This window comes from Perissodus microlepis, chromosome 18, assembly GCF_051167445.1.
Source record: "Perissodus microlepis isolate ML-2025 ecotype Zambia chromosome 18, ASM5116744v1, whole genome shotgun sequence".
In the NCBI taxonomy this organism is placed as follows: Eukaryota; Metazoa; Chordata; class Actinopteri; order Cichliformes; family Cichlidae; genus Perissodus; species Perissodus microlepis.
The window spans coordinates 33,731,334-33,750,643 of record NC_140478.1 but is presented as its reverse complement, the minus strand read 5'-3'; the positions used below and the strand labels follow the sequence as shown (position 1 = coordinate 33,750,643).

General features: G+C 45.8%; 1 protein-coding gene and 1 pseudogene across 3 annotated transcripts; both read right to left on the bottom strand.

Moving 5' to 3' along the window:
* Window positions 1-270: 270 nt before the first annotated feature.
* LOC146368686 (uncharacterized) lies at window positions 271-10,035 on the bottom strand. Of its 3 annotated transcripts, none has more exons than XM_084912272.1 (2): window positions 9,911-10,035; window positions 271-1,728 (listed from the first exon to the last, which is right to left on the bottom strand). In XM_084912272.1, the coding sequence occupies exon 2, from the start codon at window positions 1,702-1,704 to the stop codon at window positions 610-612; it is 1,095 nt and encodes a 364-aa protein (XP_084768398.1). In that variant the 5' UTR covers window positions 1,705-1,728; window positions 9,911-10,035; the 3' UTR covers window positions 271-609. The 3 variants fall into 3 exon arrangements, with proteins under 3 accessions (XP_084768398.1, XP_084768397.1, XP_084768399.1); XM_084912271.1 differs by having other exon boundaries at window positions 271-1,719; window positions 9,911-9,991; XM_084912273.1 differs by lacking the exon at window positions 9,911-10,035 and adding an exon at window positions 9,077-9,903.
* Window positions 10,036-11,377: 1,342 nt separating this feature from the next.
* LOC146368685 (E3 ubiquitin/ISG15 ligase TRIM25-like) lies at window positions 11,378-19,233 on the bottom strand (annotated as a pseudogene).
* Window positions 19,234-19,310: the final 77 nt, after the last annotated feature.

Genomic DNA, 19,310 nt, shown 5'->3' with positions numbered 1-19,310 from the left:
TCAGTGGATGGAGAGCATCCATGTATGTCTGAACTCTGACGGGGTCATTCTAACATGTGAACTTGCTCAATCATTTTCAGTTATGCTGGGAGTTGTGCTCCCCAGCACATTTAAATTTGTGGCTGTGACGTGTGGAACAGCTCATAGATATGAATAATCGTTCAGGGGGAGGGCAGCTTCTCTCAGAGTGCGAGGAGGTGAGGGTGAAACCGCTGTGACTGAAACTTTCTCTTATTTCATAAACAGGGCAAAAGAAAAACATGATCACAATTTAGAAGAAACTTTATTTATTCAGGTTACTTTAACAACAATCTACACTTTGTTAGTGTCACCTCTAAAGTCCAAAATGATACAAAGTTACCGTAAGTATGACACACGAAGGGTAAAATGAAACTGGGAGGATCGCAGCCACGACAGAATCCAGGTCAGGAACCGTAGATGAGAACATGACAGGAACAGAGCGCGTTGGTACGGTTAGGGTTGGATGGACAAAGCAAAGGAAAACGGCTGCGTGAACGACACGAGCTGACGAGCTCCTTTGCCGTTGGAGCCAAAAGTCGAGGCAGGAGGCAGACGCCAACACCCCGCTCCGACCTGCAGCTTTCCAGGCTACGACTCCTCACCTGTGTGAGTGTCCAGGTGCTCCAACAAGCTGCGACTAGACGGAAAAGTGGCGCTGCACGCGTCGCAGGGATACAGCTCCTCACCGGCGTGCGTCTTCATGTGCACGGACAGGATGCTTTTCTGACGGAAACTTTTCCCGCAGCTCTTGCATGAGTACGGCTTCTCGCCCGTGTGCGTTCTCATGTGCACGGACAAGATGTTTTTTTGGCGGAAGCTCTTCCCACAGGCTTTACAGGGATACGGCTTCTCGCCCGTGTGCGTTCGCTCGTGGATCGTCAGATCGCTTTTTTGAGCAAAACCTTTACCGCACGTTGCGCAGGAATACGGCTTCTCGCCCGTGTGAGTGCGCATGTGCACGGACAGAATCTTTTTCTGACGGAAACTTTTCCCGCAGGCTTTGCAGGAATATGGCTTCTCGCCCGTGTGCGTTCTCATGTGCACCGACAAAGTGCCGCTGAATCGGAAACTCTTCCCACATTCTTCGCAGGTGTGCGGCTTCTCATCGGTGTGCGTTCTCACATGGACCAATAGGTGACCCCTCTGAATAAAACCTTTTCCGCATATTTCACAAGCGTATGGCTTCTCACCTGTGTGAAGCCGCATGTGGCTCAGCAGGTGACTGCTCTGAGTAAAACCTTTCCCGCACGTTTCACAGGAATACGGCTTCTCGCCCGTGTGGGTTCTCATGTGACCCAACAGGTGAGCCCTCCGAGTGAAACTCTTCTCACATGTTTGGCAAGTATACGGCTTCTCGCCTGAGTGGATTTTCTGGTGTTCCTTTACGTAAGAGTTTTTCTTAAAGGCTTTTCCACAAACATTACATTTAAAAGGCTTTTTACTCGAGTCGGCGTCACGCTGACTCTCTGACACCGGAGAGCTGCCGGGAGCGCCGTCAGAGTGAAGCTGGTGACCGTTAGCCTCTGGTTCACTGTGGTCACTGTCATCAAAAGCAGTCACCAAGAAGGCGTCGGTCTCCTCCTTCAGGACGAGCTGCTCATCCTCCTGGCTGGTGCGCACTTCCTCCTGTTCCTCTTTAATGTGTAGAGGCGTCGGCTCCTCCTGGTCCTCACTGGAGTTCATCTTCAGGTCACACAGCTGCTCCTCCTCACAGACAGAGAGACAAACCACGAAAACATTAGTTCAAACTACAAATGACACAACAGTGTCCTCATACACACACACACACACACACACACACACAGTTGTTGTCTGAAAACGAAGCATCTTTATTTCAGTTTCATTGCCACGGGATAAAACAGATTGGTTTTTAATTCAACACGTTGTCTTTTATACATTTCTGGGATTCCCTCGTCCTCAGTCAGGTGAGCTACGCTGCTCTTGTGGACTTCAGCTCATGTTCTGGTCACAGACCGGTGACCAGCTGACGACCCCTCACTGCCTCACTTCTGTGTGATTGCTCCCAGGGTAGACGAGCGGGGCCCCACATCACCCGAGCCTAAATGCTGGCTCCACCCTTTACACCCACATCCACACCCCCACCCAGTCCAGCAATAGCATCATCAATTCTGAGGATGAGACAATCCCAGTGACACAGAGGAGGACCTGACCCGGAGCACAAGCACAGTACTGGTTTAAAAACTGCTGTGTCCTCCTGTCAGTGCAAAGGGAACGCCCGGACATGCTGTGTGGTTGTCCAACAGCACGGAGGAACGCACTCCCAGAACATCTGGAGATATATCGCCCCCTTTTGTGAGAGATGCGTCTCGACCCGGACGCCTTGTGTTTGAAAGCTGCACATCAGGAACAAGGACAAACACTTTAAAAGACAACAAATCGTGCGAGACGTGGAAATGTCTGGAACATGTGCTGCTTTTGCGTTTCATAGAAAACGCCAAAAACCGTCTAGTCAGAGGCGTTTGAAAGCTTTAATGACATCACTTATGTAATGAGCTTGACCGTGCGGCACCTTTGAACACTGAAGAACAACGTGGACAATAAAGCGGCCGTATATACACGAGACATGAAAGCACGTTCCTACAAAACATGTAACATCCGAAACAGAGACGATGATGACACAGCGTGGCGTATTGTGCCGCGCGCCATCAATGATGACCTCCACTTGTGTCCCTAATCTAATTCTTTTGCCTTTAACAGAAACAACAACAACAGATCCCGACCCTCGCCTGTCTGCTTTGGTGGCACTGATGTCACATCCTGTCAGTATCTGGGAGTCCAGCTGGATGAGAAGCTGGAGAGGTCTGCCAGCACGGACGCCGCCTACAGGAAGAGTCTGAGCCGGCTCAGATCCTTCAGTGTGTGCAGCTCTGAAGCTCCCACCCTGGAGGAGGTGATCAGTGACTCCCAGTTTCAGCAACAGGTTCCTTCAGCCTGGCTGTGTGAGGGAACAGGAGCCCGTTCCTTCTGCTGCTGTCATTCATCCACTGGTGTCAGATCCACACATGTGGAACGGGATTAGTCACACCTCATAGTAAGTAAGTAAGTAAAGTTTATTTATTAAGCGCTTTTCATAGACAGGTAGTCACAAAGCGCTGTACACAGAGATTAAAATAAACAGTACGATAAATAGCAAAATGCACAATATACACAATATAGAGTTTAAATGTAAATTAAAAATATAAAAATGTAAAAAGCATTGGTCAACAGAAAGCTTGTTTAAACAGTAAAGTTTTTAACTGCTTTTTAAAGGATTCCACAGAGTCAACCAAACGTAGAGGTAGACTGTTCCACAGCCTTGGTGCCACAGACTGAAAGGCTCCGCCCCCTTTCGTCTTCAGACGTGTTCTGGGAGCAACCAACAAACTGAGTCTGTGAGCGGAGACGACGAGCAGTAGTGTATTTTGTGAGAAGCTTGGATAAATAATCTGGGGCCATTTAGTGCTCTGTACGTTAAAACAAGAATTTTAAAACGAATTCTAAAATCTATTGGGAGCCAATGTAAAGAACATAAAATAGGAGTGATGTGAGCTCGCTTGCTAGAGCGAGTTAGTAGTCTGGCTGCTGCGTTTTGTATAGCTTGGAGGCGAGAAAGAGATGATTTATCCAAGCTGGTAAACAGGGAATTACAATAATCTAAACGCGATGACACAAATGCATGGACAATTTTTTCCAGTTCAGCTGAGGAGACCATATGTCGCAGTTTAGAAATATTGCTTAAATGAAAGAAACAGGAACGAGACAGAGATTTTACGTGTGAGTCAAGGCCCAAAGAAGAGTCAAATATTACTCCAAGATTTCGAATATTTGGCTCAGCAGAAGAACAGAAAGGGGCAAGAACCTGACTGATTTTAGAATATAGATCAGGAGGAGCTATGATCATGGTCTCTGTCTTGTTCATGTTTAAAACAAGGTAATTGTTAGAAAGCCAATCAGAGATTTGAGTTAAAGCCTGGACTAGGGTGGACAGCCTATCCAGCTGATGAGGCTTAAAGGACATATACAGCTGAATGTCATCGGCATAGAAATGATAAGACAGGTCACTAAAAGACTGAATAATGCCAGCTAGAGGAAGCATATAAAAAGAAAATAATAATGGACCCAAAACTGAACCCTGTGGAACCCCGCAGGTTAGGGCAGCAGTGTTAGAGGAGAACCTGTCAGTCCTAACAGAAAAAGTCCTGTCTGATAAGTAGGAAGAAAACCAGTCTGAGGCGGTGCCAGATATACCAGCCAGAACCTTCAGCCTGTTATCTATCAACATTTCTGCTTCTACTCTCGTTTTATACGAGCGCTTGTTGTTGATTATATATTTGTTGCTATGACGACTTAATAAAGTCTCTCTGACTCTGACAGTGTTTCTGAACAGTCATGCTCCACCTGGTGGCAGACGGCTGCATGACATGTAGGAGGAATGAAAACAAACAATGAGGGTTTCCTGTTCCGCCCTCTCTCATGATGGCCGCATAGACACACCTCCTCCGATCAAAAACAGAAACATGTCCTGCAAACTGAGATTTAAAACCTGTTTGATGTTAAAAACGCTGAAAGCAGGAAAAATGGAAACGAGAGGAAAAGAAAGAACCTGATGCAGTAAATGGATGAGGACTCGTGGGCCTGCTATGTGCTGGCAATGCTGAAGACAACATGAGGCAGACATCCAACCAACCTGCTGGGGCAAATACGGAGATAATCTTACAAGAAATTCAAGAATTTCAAAAGGAGAGCAAAACACACAGCTCGAAGATATAAAAGGTAATTTTACCTTGGATGTCTTAGACTAACAGGAGAATCGGAGAGGTGGAAAACCGGACTGAAGCAGGCGAAAGCAGAGCTCAAATACTGGAGCAGGTGATGAAACATGTGCTCAAAGCTCAAGCCCGACACGATGGAAAACTTATGGACCAGGAGCAGCCAGGAGAAACAATATTAGGATGTATAATGTCACAGAAAATGAAGAGGGGAGGTTTTGTGGAGAAACTCAGAGAAAACCTGGACACTCCACCGGACACTGCACGATGAAAGGGCACACAGAGCGCTCGCCTCCAAGCCTGCCTCCACCTGTGACTCAGATCGATATCACATTTCACACTACGAAACGAAATTCTGCTTAAAGCACGTCTGTGAAGGTTCTCAGTCACGGATTAAGAAAGACATGAAGGTAACAAATTGGAGGATTTATTTCGATCGTGATTATCTGACAGCGGTGTTGAATAAACAAAGAATACAACGAAGAGAAGCTGAAGAAAATCAGCTTCAATCTACCACTCAGCTGATGAGGCTACAAAAGACTCCGAAGGACCGAGGATCCCCGGTCAAAGTCCCCCCCCCCAGTGGATCCTGTGGAGCAGCTGATCCAGCAAGCATGGAGCATCCCGGGAGAGAACACACCCCAGGGCAGCAGCAGAGACAAGCTCCAGGTCTGCTGAAGGAAATCTCCTCAGTAAGAACCAAAATAACAGTAAAAGGCAGTTACAGGCAAAAGGTGTGTATATCCCACCCTGCAGTACTTTCTCTTTTTACAAGCAGAAGTTGATGATTAGCCAGTCTAAAGGTGTGTGGAGGTGATCTGAACAAACAGGCTCCAACAAAACAACCGGTATAAAAGTGAAAGAGCTGATGGAGGACATGGGTTTGATTGGTGTTCCCTATTCCACACATCACTCATCATATATCAGAATAGACCATTTCGTTGTCCAACGCAGGGACAGATCAAGAACTATCGAGTCGGACGTCGGAACAGTAGACCTGAGCGAATGCGCCCTGATAAATATTGTAGTCGACTACAGAGAAACAACATGGAGACTTAGGCCCAGCCTACTTAACGATGCTAATCTTAGGAAAGAAATGAGCAATTAAATTCAAAAGTACATGAAAGAAAATGATAATGGAGAGGTGTCCTCACAGATAAAATGACTGCAGCAGCCTCAAGGAAAAAGAAAGTTTAGCAGGAAAAACGGCACGATTCCCAAAAAGAGCTGGAAAACAGCCGTGCACTGAACCAGAATCTGAATACACTAAAACAAGAAATCAAATGAACTTCATATACACTCGGGAGACTGAACAGAAGATGCTACTTTGTAGACAAAGACATTACAAAATCAGCTCTAAATTTACTAAATTATTGGCACAGAAACATCAATATACAAAAAAGGAGATCAAGCTGGCTTTCAACATAAACATAAACCCAGGATGATACAAGACAACGACACACAGAGCGGGCTGTGATCCTTGAAGAGGCTTTTGACTCTGTTAGTTGGCAGTGCTGATACAGAGTATTGCAGAAATCTGCTTATCACCAGCTCATTAAAACCAATGTAAAGGCATTATATGAGAATCCAGCTGCAAGGTTTAAGATTAATGGTCACCTAACTCAACGTCTAACATTGGAGAGGTGAGTGAGACAAGGCTGTGCCTCGTCTCCTCTTTGCTGCAACAGAAAAATCACAGGTGTTGCAATAAATGTCAATGATGTACTTTTATACTTCAAAACACCCGAGGAGTCCCTGCCTGAGGTAAAGAACTGTCTTAAAAACATTGGTCCAATGACAGGATGTAAACTGAGGTCCTATAATTACAGTCCATGTGAAAGACCCAAACAAGCAGATCCACTGAAATGGAAAACAAAATTACAACCATTTATATTAAAGAGACAGGATCATACCTCCGAGCATAAGCTCTAGAATAGAAACCATCAAAATTCATGTTTTACCAAGATTTCTGTATGTTTCAGTGTTTCAGAGCCTCCCACTCAGGATTAATCACAAAGATTTGACTGAATAGGATAAAACGATCTCTAGATTTATATGGCAAAACATTAAAAGAGAACAGTGGCTGGGCCCACCGCGTTCAAAAAAATATTATACTTGAACAATGATCGGGGCTGCACTGGTGGGATCCATCATATGGAACAACAATAACCAATACGCATGTACAGGCAGTGCTGGCAGACACAACTCTACAGGGTAAAATGGTGATAAAAGAAAATAAGCTGGAGAAGGATACAAAATATCGAAATGTGTACATATGATTCAGAATCAACACCAAATCAGATAGATGCTAGTTTTAAAAACTGGATAGAAAAAGGACTCCATATGTGGCGTTGTGAAGGAAGACGAAGTTATGAGTTTCCAAACTTTAAAGCAAACATTTCATTTAGAAAATTGAGACCACTACAGACATCTACAGCTAAGAAACTTCTATACTCGAAACATTAAAGACCAAAAACCACTGAAGCGAGGCCGTTCATCCAACTCTTTCTAAATGCTGAAAGGTCAGAAACTACGAAAGCTGTGATCTCACAAATATACAAAAGTCTTCATGATTTCAACAATCACTCAACAACAACTGTGGCTACGAGGCAGCACACCACTACCATGTGTGTTGGGACTGTAAGAATATTAAGAACTACTGCAGAGACGTTCATGAAGTGATACAAAACATCTGTAGCACATATTTACTCTTTGATTTCAAATCCATGTTTGTAGGACACTAGGGCTGACACGATTAATCGACTAGTCACGATTACGATCAAAATCGTCGACGACTGATTTAATAGTCGACGCGTCGTTTGAAGCTTTGTAAGATCCCAAAAGACGCAGGAATAAGTAGTAGGATTTAAGAGTGTAATAACGGACTGAAACAGAAGATGGCAGCACTGCATGTACAAGGATGCCAGCTGCCGTTAAACCCCGAAGAAGAAGAAGAAGTAGCTCTGTCCCAGAATTCATAGCGCAGCCCAGCTCAGTTTCCAACAATGGCGGCAGCTAGTTAGTTTTAATATTACTCTTATTATTCTTTCTGGGTCACAAAATAAACGTTTTACATATTTTCAGGCGAGAATGTAGCTGTGTAAACCTCAAATATCTGCTCAGTTTATCAAGACACCACATATTTTCAAAAGCGCTCCGACGTTTTCGGAGACGTCTGTTACCCACTAGCTCGATAGCTAGCCGGGGGCAAGGCTCACTAGAGCCGTGAGAACACCGGACTCCCGGCAAATCGTTTTCAAACCCACCGCCATCTTTCGCTACTCAGGTTAAACATGATATATGAGTCACTTAGATAACTTAAAATGTTATTGTTTGGCTTTTATCCAGTATTTTATTTGTTCCTGAGTAAATCGGTTTGGCTGAGATTAAAGTTATAGTTTTTACACAGCTGAATAAACGTCAAGCAGACAGCTGATCATCAGAAGTGTGAGATGCTCGAGAATTTACTCCGGTGTCCTGTTAGATTTTAGATAGCAAGGAGTTTATTAAACTTCACTGAGACAATCTGCAAATGTCATTAAAATTTAATAAACTATCATCTTGTCTTTATTTTTAGTTAGCACCTTAAACACTTAAAGCTGTAAGCTAATGATAGTTATATAAGAGCAGATGCTGCTGGTGCAATAAGCTGTACATTGGATGATGATCTGATTAGTCGACTATCAAAATAATGTGGCAGCCCTAGAGGACACACACCCTCAGACACACAGGGTGTAGATAAATACTTGGTGTGTTGCTGACCAAAAGATGGCCAACACAGGATCCACCAACATTACCCAGCTGGACTCATGTAACGTTACAGATTTATAAGATAGAAAAGATTACTTTATTGACTTAAGAGTATGAGACATGGCTTCGCTGGATATTGCTGATAGTCACTATTGAAGGAATAAATGTTTAAATGTTTTTACTCTGTATAGTAACACGTACTAATGTCACCATGCATGTACGTAGTTACAAACTACATTTATCTGTACATGTGTTGTTTTTTTCTGTCCTCACACCTGTGTGAAGGAAAAGTACCTGAAGTGAGTGCACACACCTAGACTACAATGCTCCTCTGTACTTATATGAGTCTTAAAACTAAGGAAGCCGTTAAACGATGTGCATTTCATTTTATGCATAACTTCAATAAATACTTAAATAAAAAAAAGCAGATAAAAAACAATAGGATTAAATAACTGTTATGTATGGTGACAATAGCAACAACGTGTAATAATAAGCAGCAATCAGCCGACAGCCGTGCAGCTCAAACAGCAGCACACCTGATGAACATCACGCAGCACCCACGCAGGTCGTGTTTCTGTCTGAGAGGAGGACGTTTGTGCCATCAGGGAGAACTCTGCTGATAATCTGCTGTGGGGTCCGGAGGACTGAGCCTCAGGTGGAGGCAGGGATTTATCCAGAGCTGAGTGATTACACCGAACTCTGCGAGGCACAGCTGACTGCACGTGAACACGGTTTGCTGTCAGAGGAGCTCATGGCGTGTTGGTGCTGTACGGTTACACGACGTTCATAACTCTGGGTTTTTCTTTCCCCAGCATGTGACGGCCTGACAGGCCCACAGTTAAGGATCCAGACACTCATCTGCGCCTGGTTGGAGCTGACTCCACGCCTATAAAACAGTTGGAGGTGGTGTGAGGCGGACTGAGCAGGTGTGCTCAGGTAAGTCGGTAGAGAGCTATTTTAAATCCCTGCTGCCTGAGAGCCCACGGGGCGTGTCCTCACCCACGCTTTAATGAAGCCCGGGTTTATTTTCACAAACAGAGACAACATGGTGGTGACGTAGTTTGTCCTGTGCACTCATTGGCCGCCCGCGGCTCGCGCTCCAGGTCAGGGAAAGGAGACAGGCTCATCAAACAGACCCACAGTGTGACGTCAGGGGCCACGTCCGGAGTTGATCGCGACAGTTTACCACGTGTGTACGCTGCAAATCGATCAGCTGATATTTGATCACGTGGCTGAGCTGTTGGCGACCTTCCAGAGAGCCCAGACCTCGCAGGACGCACGAGACCTTTTGTTCGGTGCGCGCGCGTCTGTGCGCAGACTTAACGTCCCGCAGAGCTGTGATCAGGATCCTCCCTCAGAGGGACACTCACCTGTCCTGTGCAGCTTGATTTGGGGTTTCCAGGTGATATCCAGCAGTCTGCGCTGACGGTCGATCTCTTCCTCGTACTGGACGATCGTTTTTTCAAACTCCAAGAATATTTGTTCAGCAGCAGCAGTTAGTCGCTCGTTGATAAACTCTCTCAGATACTGAACCGAAGGCATTGTTACTGCCACAGCTCACACACAGCACAAAGCCTCCAAAAGTTCACGCTGGAACAACCATACTGCCGCCTTTTCATTGTTTACTTCCACCGGATGTCCCGCTCTGAAGTTCCGGCAGGAGGAGGATGTTCAAATACTTTGTTCCGCTTGGAATAAACGTCCTTCTTTCTTCCTAAAACCTATTTAAATGTACCAAACAGAGCCATAAATACAGAAACAGCGTGTTATAAATAATAAAGGAGAGAAAATGGAAAGAAAAGGCCTCATTCAGGTTTTTATCCATAATGAATCATATCCATTCTACTACTGATCATTCATGTACTCAACACCAAAGAGTCTGACGTGAATGAATACTAACACACGGCGTTAGACTATTTTATTGTTTGATGGAGGTCTAAAATAAATGAGGAATTAAATGTGTTTGTGGCGTGCTCAGAGTCTTCATTGGCGGAAATCATTTGTAAAAAGTTCAAAACATAACGTCTAGATTTGAAAATGCAAACGCACACCTCTTTGTGCCAAAGTTAATGAGATATGATGATGATTAAAGCATGTCCTGTTGTGGAAATGTGAAATAAATCCACGTAGACACAAACAGGTTTGAGTTAGCTTCACTCAGGGCACAAAGAGCAGCACAGAGCGTGGCAACAAGCTGACAGTCGTGTGTAGAGATGGGCCCAGCACAGTGTCTCAGTGCACTCACAATATCTTCTACTGAAAGTTTGTATGGAGGCAGAGCGCGATGGTGTGGGGCCGTCATTCAGCAGCTCAGGCTGACACAGAGAAGAGCAGCATCTTCACATATGCAACACATTCTAAGAGTTTTTATGTGTTTTGATGTGTTGACATTTTGCAGCCGGAGCACTCGGGCACTCCTGAGGCTCTTCTATGACTGCGGGGGCATCGGCCATCTCCTGCGCTCGGGTCTGGGGACAGGAACAGACCGAAGACTGGTGAGGAGGGCAGGCCCTGTGCTGATGCAGTGGTGGAGGCGGTGAGTGAGAATGGCTTCTCAGCTCTGATGGACCACACTTCCTGCCCCACATGCGATGCAGTGACATCAGCGGGCAGCTCCTTCTTGCTGCGTCCATAGTCCACTCTGTACCACACTGTGAAATAACACTGCACCTCCTGTAAACGATGTAAGGCACGTGATCTGTTGTCTGCCTTTAAAACTCTGTGCACGCAGGTCCTCAGTCATGGAGTTGTGGTAGTCCTGAGGGCTGCAAAACCAAAGAAGTGGTCTGCTTAGCTTCTTTACAATCACAGCTTCTGTTAACATTAGGCCTGTTTAGGGTACAGTGCTGCAGCTGACCTACGACCTCTCTGTGAATAAATGTTACCTTGTTTATATAAGTCTGCTTCAGCTGTGTGCAAATAAAACTCATATAACTCATCTATAGATCATAAGGGCTACGGGGTACTTTGTAACCAATAATTACTGCAAACACTGCTGTGAATTCTCAGAAACACGCGATCATATGAATATACGCCCACAAAGGATTTGTAGTCTGTCTGCAGTTTAAGGAGACGCTGCTCTGATCCAACATCTTCAGCATGGAGATACAAAAATATCACGAGTGGAATAATGTAACAAACAGACCAACACGTGACCTGAAGGCTTTACCAGGGTTTATGTGTGCCCAGTGTCCCCTAGAGGGCGCTAAAACACAAGCATAAATCTCCACAAACATGAAGAAATAAGTAGCGCCACCAAACAATAAGATACAGACGCTTTAATAAACCAGTGAAGTGCTCAAACAATATCAGACTACCTGCCATAAAAAGGAGAAACTCAGATCCTGTAAGATTCTGTCAAAACGTGTTGTAATTCTCTTAAATCAAGGAAACACATAAACACGTGACTTCATGTTTTTACACCTATAGTTGAGCCAGCAGCTCAGTCACATCACTTAACCGCTAAAACCTTTTTTCCAGGAATGCAAGTAAATAACTTTAATGTGTCACGTTAATCAAATAATAATCTGATTTACTTTTTTCAGCTTTTTTGTAAAACTGTGAATTTTACGCTCATGTGTAACAACAATAACAATAAAACATCAAAGTGCACAGTGGCAGATGGAGCATGACAGGAACGCTGTGTCATAAACACGGACTGGATGCTGGTCTAATACATTTGTGGAGCCAGTAGCGGTTCTTGATTCGGGCGACACCGGCGGTAGCCCAGGGCGGCATCACGGGCATCGGCAAAAAAAAATGCTGCCCATGCTCATGCTGCCCGACATCAGCCAGCGCATAGTGGGAATGTCACAGGCACCGATCGGTTTTCTATCGCCCATTTGCTGGGAGTAAGGGCGCCCTCCGTTTGCAAGGTGCGCCTGCTGCTGGTGGCACAGAGAGGAGAGGGCGGGACGGCGGGGGCTTCACTGGCTGGAGCAGCGTCTAATAACCAACTCGCAAAATAAAGCAAAATAAAAACAAACCAACAAACACGAAAACACCAGACATCATGATACAGACTTATAATTTGCACCAATGTTTTTTCTATAGGGAAAAATGAGCGCGAGAGCCCTCGGTGCGCCTGCGCGCTGCTGAAGTCAAAGTAAACTTTATTGTCATCTCCGCTACATACAGTCCAGTATATAGAAAGACAAGACGATGAGGCTCCAGTTACAGCAGTGCAAGTAAACAGGCTGCTGCTTCCAAATAGAGCACATTTCATTTATAATGATGTAAATCCAAGCCCATCATGTATTCATGATTTGAATCCTGGGTTGTGTGAAATCCCAGAAATAAACCTTAGACAAAGTGAATCTGTGAATAAGGTGTAGGTCTGGGGGATGAGTGTTCATACTGGAGTGCAAAATTAAAACCGATGGAAGATGGACAAGAAAAGTTCAAAGTCATCAGGTCCTCAGTTTAGAAAAAAGAGAAAAGAAGTTGGTTTTAATCACTGAAAGAAAAATAATTAACAAATCAAAATAAAACATAAAAGCATTTTGATCAGCCCTATTTCTACTCGATTAACAATAGATAACCATTAGGTGTCACATACGATAAAGTATCCTTAGTTTCATTCAGAATTATTAGAGCTCTTTTTTCCTTTTAATTTACTTTGTCCAAACGATTTCTAAATGGCTTGACAGTACGTACAGAAACAGCTCCTCGGAGTGGCTTGAAACTTGGAAAAATGGCTTCTTTGCTGACTTCTGAAGTGACGGACAGAGACAGAAGAAATGAAGTTCAAGCAGAAAGAAATCCTACAGCAGCTGAACCAACTTGGCAGATCCCGAACAAACCCAGAATCCGACGTGGAGGGGCTCTGTGAAGGTGGTCTCTACCTTTTGAAGGAGAGTCCTGCGCTCTGATCCACGTACACCCCGATCTTGCTGGACTGAGGAACCTGTAGGAAGATGGTGGTGCTGTCATGTCTGAACTCGTTATTGTGACACCACAACGCCCACGACTTGTCGTTGAATCCGAATCCACTCTCACTTCCTGTTCTGCTGATGCTCTTGTAGGCAACCGCTATAGCAACAAACTTGCTCCACTTCACCTCCCAGTAACACCGTCCACTCAGAGCTTCTTTGCCGAGGACCTGAAGGCTGTCGCTGAACCTCTCTGGGTGATCAGGATACAACTGCTCCTTCTTCATGTACGTGACCTTCCTGTTCCCCTCAGACAGTGACAGCCATTTGCTCACTGTATTTGGATCCAGCGTGATTGGACACATATACTGTAAGAATTCGTTTCTGGTCTTGGGCTCTGTCGGCGGTGCAAAAGGTAGCGGCGGCGTCACCAAAGCTGGGTGTAGTGGGGCCAAAGCCGTGGGCTCTGCTGGTGGCACCACACGGTGTTTCAATGAATTTATGCGTGCTGCTGTTGCCAGAAAAGCTGTTAGAGGAGCTGTTAGATGTGGTGCTGGTGGAAAACGGGGTTGTTTCAAGAAACTCTTGGGCTCTGCTGGTGGAACCACACGTGGTTGTTGGAAGGCTGCTGATTTGACGACTTCTTCTTTTGTCACAAAAGATGGCGGTGCTGGTGGTGGTGGCACCACACGTAGTTGTTGTTGGAAGGCTGCCGATTTGACTTCTTCTTCTTTTGTTATGAAGGATGTTGGTGCTGGCACTATATGCGGTTGCTTCCCTGAACCCTCGAGCTCTGCTGGTCTCAGTGGCGCCTCTCCTTGGGTCCAGCCCTGACTCAGAAGGTCTTGGAGTTTGTCTTTGAGCTGCGATACCGCCGCCGTCACCTCCTCAAAGCTCGGAGGAGGGACGTTGACGCCGGTGTGTGTAGATTTGCCGAGTGCTGACAGCGAGTAGAAAGTGAGTAGAAAGTGGTGGTGGTCCTCGGTGTATGAAAGCTGCTTCAGCTCCCAGTCTTTCTTCTTTAACTCGGCGATCTCGTTCTGCAGCTTCTCCTTGAGCTCTTTGACCCGACGCGTTTCTGTTTCCTGCTGGATTCTGATCTGCTGCTGCACTTCGGAGCTTCGTCTCGCGATGAGTTGGGCCAGCTGGCTGAACACCATCTGGCTATTCCTTGCTGCTTCATCGGCAGAAATGTTGATGACCCCCACCTGCTTCTGAAGCACTGTCAGATCTTGCTCCAAGTCTTGGATTCTCTGCTGGATGTTTTGCCAACATGGATCGAGCTCATTCTGCCTCTCGGCCCGCTCTGCTGCCAGTGACACGACGTCGTGGCCTTTGTGTTCGCTGATAGAGCAGAGGTAGCAGATACACTGCTTGTCACTGCGGCAGAAAACTTCCTTCACTTTGTTGTGGAGAGAGCAGATTTTTTCTTGGAGGTTTGCTGAGGCTTCAACCAGTTTGTGGCTCTGAAAGGCCTGGGAATCGTAGTGAGGCTGGAGATGATCGTCGCAGTAGGAGGCCAGACACTGTAGACAGGACTTGGTGGCTCTCTGCTTCCTCCCAGTGCAGAAATCACAGGGCACATCTCCAGGTCCAGCATAGTTGTGATGAACAGGAGGAGCAGCTTGGAGTTCAGTTTTCTTCAGCTCCTCTACCAACTCTGCTAACATGGTGTTTTTGCCCAGCACTGGCCTCGGTATGAAGGTTTTCCTGCACTGGGGACAAGAGTGAACCCCCCTTTGATCCTCTCCATCCCAATGGTTGTTAATGCAGATCATGCAGTAGCTGTGCCCGCAGGGAAGAGTCACCGGATCCTTCAGCAGATCCAGACAGATCAAGCAGCACAACTTTTTTCTGTGCAGTTGAGGCATTTTAATTCTGTGAGACAGCCAAGAGTTTCTCTTCTCAGCAGATTAAAGGCGAGTTCTGATCCGAACCCAAACTCGCGCCAGTCCGTCGCACGTCTGCATGACACGACAGCAGCAGGAAATATGCGGACAGAAACCAGCTGCTGTGTTTAAGAGCAGGCAGCAGAAAGAAGCTATCAGGTTTAACTTCATTCCAGTCCAAATATGATGTCAACATGCATCACAAGACCGCCCCCCTCCTCTTCCAGACCCAGTGAGCGCAGCTACCTGCATCGCCAGGAGAGGACAGAGGTCATCACAGGTGATCGGGCCCTTCAGGAGCCCGCAGTGTGCTCGTCTTTGCGAATACACTCAGCACTCATGCCTCCTATAACACACTGAGATCAACCTGCCTATCACAACTTGGAGCTTTACTCATATTTGCACATTTGTGCGTGTGCAGTACAGAGCTGCTGTTAGAAGAACAGAAATCTGATCACTGTAGAGGACTTTTGACCAAAATCAGAGAAGCTGAAAATGAAGCATTCAGTCGATAATAATAAATAATAATAAATGATCAGCGTGTAACGCACGAGCCTGGAGCAGCTGTGCTGAGAGATCTGACACACAGAACAAGACGTGATTTCTACTTTAATAATGAGTGAATGTGTGCGGCCTCGCTCCGCACCGCTTCCTGCTTCTACATCTGGACATTCCTTCTTCCCAACATGTCATGACAAGAATTTCATGACACTTGCTGAAAAATGTGAATGCTCGGCTGGGAAACCAGCAGGTCCACAAACAGATCCAACAGTTTATTTTAACTCTCCTGAATCTGATTTGCAGATAACAACACACACACATCCAACACACAATGGTCGCCTCTCGTCTCACTTATGTACAGTATTGCTACTATTGCACAACTGACATACAATTCTATTCAATTCTATTGTTTTTCTTAATTTTTGCTGCTCTTATCTTTGTACTGTCCACTTTGTTTCATGTTCAAGCAAATTTCCCTGATAAAGGTTTATCTTATCTTATGTCAGGTGTTAGTATCTAAAAGCATGCTTACAGTGTAGGAACAGCAGGTTGATGAAAGGGGAAGATAATCCTCCTGTACTCACTAACGAGTATGTGTTTAGTGCAGAGGACAGTATCGTCAGGTGTGCAGGCTGGATTACAGAGCACCCAACCTCTCCTCGCCTCCTCATAACTCACGAGAACTGTAAATGTTGTGAAATTACAGAACATGAACATGTTGTGTGCCGAGTCATGAAGAGCAGTCTTTGTTGTATTTGAGGATTACCTTCAGACAGGCAGAAGAAAAAGTGCAGTTTGGTGCACACAGAAAGCTGAGAAGATGCAGAGCAGAGGAGGAGGAGTGTTTATCAGGTTCATCTTCATTCCATGAAGTTACGGAGCGAGAAACTCCGACTGACAGCCTGATCTGGGAGTACAAACTCCTCTAAACAGAAGATCAGAAGACCAACGGAGGAAAGCTTTGACATCATTCAGACTCTTTGCTGTGCTTTCCTTGTTTTCCTTCATTGACACGTGCACAGAGGCTGACCGGAGACCAGCCACAGCAAACCCACCTGAATGTACAGAATTCAGGAAGCACAGAACGGTCACAGGCCTCTGGCCTCATACGGGTCGAGCACTCCATGTTGACCTTTAACGGCAGATTCATGTTGGGGAGTTCAGGTTTAATGATACTTTATTGTAACTTTAATCCAAACAGTGAACTGAGAGTCACGTAGGAGAGCGACCCCCAGAGTCGTCGTTCACAGAGCGCCTGCAGCCTCGAGTCAGCACGGTGGCACTTATGCTTAACTGATCTGCAGCCTCCTCTACCAGCGCGATGCAAACTGATGGAAATGCTCAATAAACACACGTGCTGGCTTGAAAGCAGAGTCAGTGAATAAATCCTGAGCTGCAGCTTCGTCCTCGGCCTCCTGCTAGGACCCATTCTGAGCGTTCACCATGGCAACCGGCTCATACAGAGCAGAGCATCTATTTTAACCCAGTGGAGCCAAGAAATGGCCGACTTCAGCGTTTCTGTCATAGATGAAGCTGCTTCTTTGACCTGGATCTTGAAATCCAGCTCTCAGCTGTGGCTAGTGGCTCTGCGGCGAAGCGCCTGTGAACCGTGGGTCAGAGGTCACGAGGCTGGACAGACGGGGGTGTCTGTGGCTCCGTCTGCTGTGGCGAGACACAGGAACAGCTGAGAGGAACTTTGAAACAGACAGCACTGTTCATCTGTGTGTGATTCGGGGTGATTTAGATTCTGTTGTGCATTTAAAAAGCTGCCTGACAACATTCAGTGACCGTGTTCGTCGTGCGAACAGATCCGGACGCGTTCAGCACTGCTGCAGCCCGCGATGACCCACAGCTAGTCCTAAAGTCATCTCAACCTAAGCTTCACTTCATCTCCAACAAGATGAGAGTGTGACCAAACTAAATCACTGCGATTACAGCAACATAAATGTTAATCACATGTACCGCTGCTTCCTGGAACAGAAGCAGGGATCGCGCACGCGGATCCTTCACTGTTTACTCTTGCTCAAATATGTGGTCTGTCTGAGGTGGCACGAGGGGATCAGGTTTAACATCATTCCAGGACAAGCAGGACAGTTTAACAAAACGTTCCCATCAAGGCCGAGGCTGCAGACGCCGCTCTGACCTGCTGTCAGCTTTGGTCTCAGAGCTGCAGAGAGCCAGCTTTCTTTGGGTTAGCTGCTTTAACCAAACCCAAAAGCCTATTAACATAATACAAGTCTTTATTGTCATTGCACAGTCACACCAAGCACAACAATGCAACAACATCAAACTGTCCCATGTCGGCGCTACGCACAACTAAACACAGCACTGTAACTTGAAGTGCCAGAAAGGTAAGCGCAAAAAAGGATGAGTTGATAAATAAATAAAAGAATGAGTGCATGTTTATTATTATTGTTATTGCCCCCAAAAAAGTCCAGGGAGGTAGCCAATCAGGTCAGCTGTGAGCATTGATTAGGGTTAGGGTTACCCTTATAAAAGCTGTTCTGGAGTCTGTTCGTTCACAGATAATCAGTTTTACATAAGAAGAACCACAATTATTGCTCTCTGTTAGCCTAACCCAGAGCTTCCCAAAGTGTGGGGCCCGCCCCCTAGGGGGGGCTGCAGAGGCATTGCGGGGGGGGGTGCGCGATATGAAAAGAGGGGAAAAAACAAAACGCTTGGACACTGCTAGCACGGGGCGCCCACAGAAACGCAAAGCAGGAGATGGAGCATCGCTGAATATGTTTCCAAACCAACTTCATTCTAAGCCAAAGAAAATATGGTGAAGCAAATCCTCCCTTTGGCTTCACCTGCACAAGTGCCGAGGTAGGTCTCCCTGCAGGGTTGGTTTCCCCTGCGTCGGGAGCAGCGCTGGGCTGTTCAAATCAGGACAAACAGGATCCCACCTTCTTGATTTTTAGTTCACAAACACTTGTTGTAATGACTAACTACTCCTGACATTTTGGAGATGTTTGCTCTTTATACAGTAAAGTTACAGCTGGATACAAATAACATCAGGCTGATCCTGCCACGATTTGTTCCCCCTGTCACGGACAAACAGGATCCCACAGCTGTTTATGTTTTTAAACCCATTTTGCATTTTTTGAAAAGTGTATTGAGATCAGTGTTGAATATTATTACACAGGAAAAAAACAACTACAGTAAAATAATCACACCGTGACGCCTCTGCCTTTGTAAACAGAGGGACAGGAACTGGGTGTAAAACCTGCAGACAGTCAGATTAACAGTATTTCGTCTCTATCTGCTATTCTGCAGTTCATCACATTTTTCTTGTAAAACAAAGGGGGGCCCAGCAAAAACAGTTTGGGAACCACTGCGTCATTAGTGTTCGATGGTGTGCGTCTCCTGGCACTAGGCGTAACTGCTGAATACATTTCCTGAGTGGAGCTGTAATCATCACCCTGATTAAATCTGTCTGCTCTGTTTAGATCTTCATGGCCAAAGAAAGACGTGATTTTAGAGAGAAGCTGGTCGTGCTCGGCGTCTGT

Excerpts from the sequence above, each read along its gene's own strand:
- LOC146368686 (XM_084912273.1), bottom strand. The coding sequence starts at position 9,142 with ATGGCACAAACGTCCTCCTCTCAGACAGAAACACGACCTGCGTGGGTG. Across the intron at positions 1,729-9,076 it reads TGCTGCGTGATGTTCATCAG|GAGGAGCAGCTGTGTGACCT; the intron begins GTGTGCTGCTGT and ends TCTGTCTGTGAG.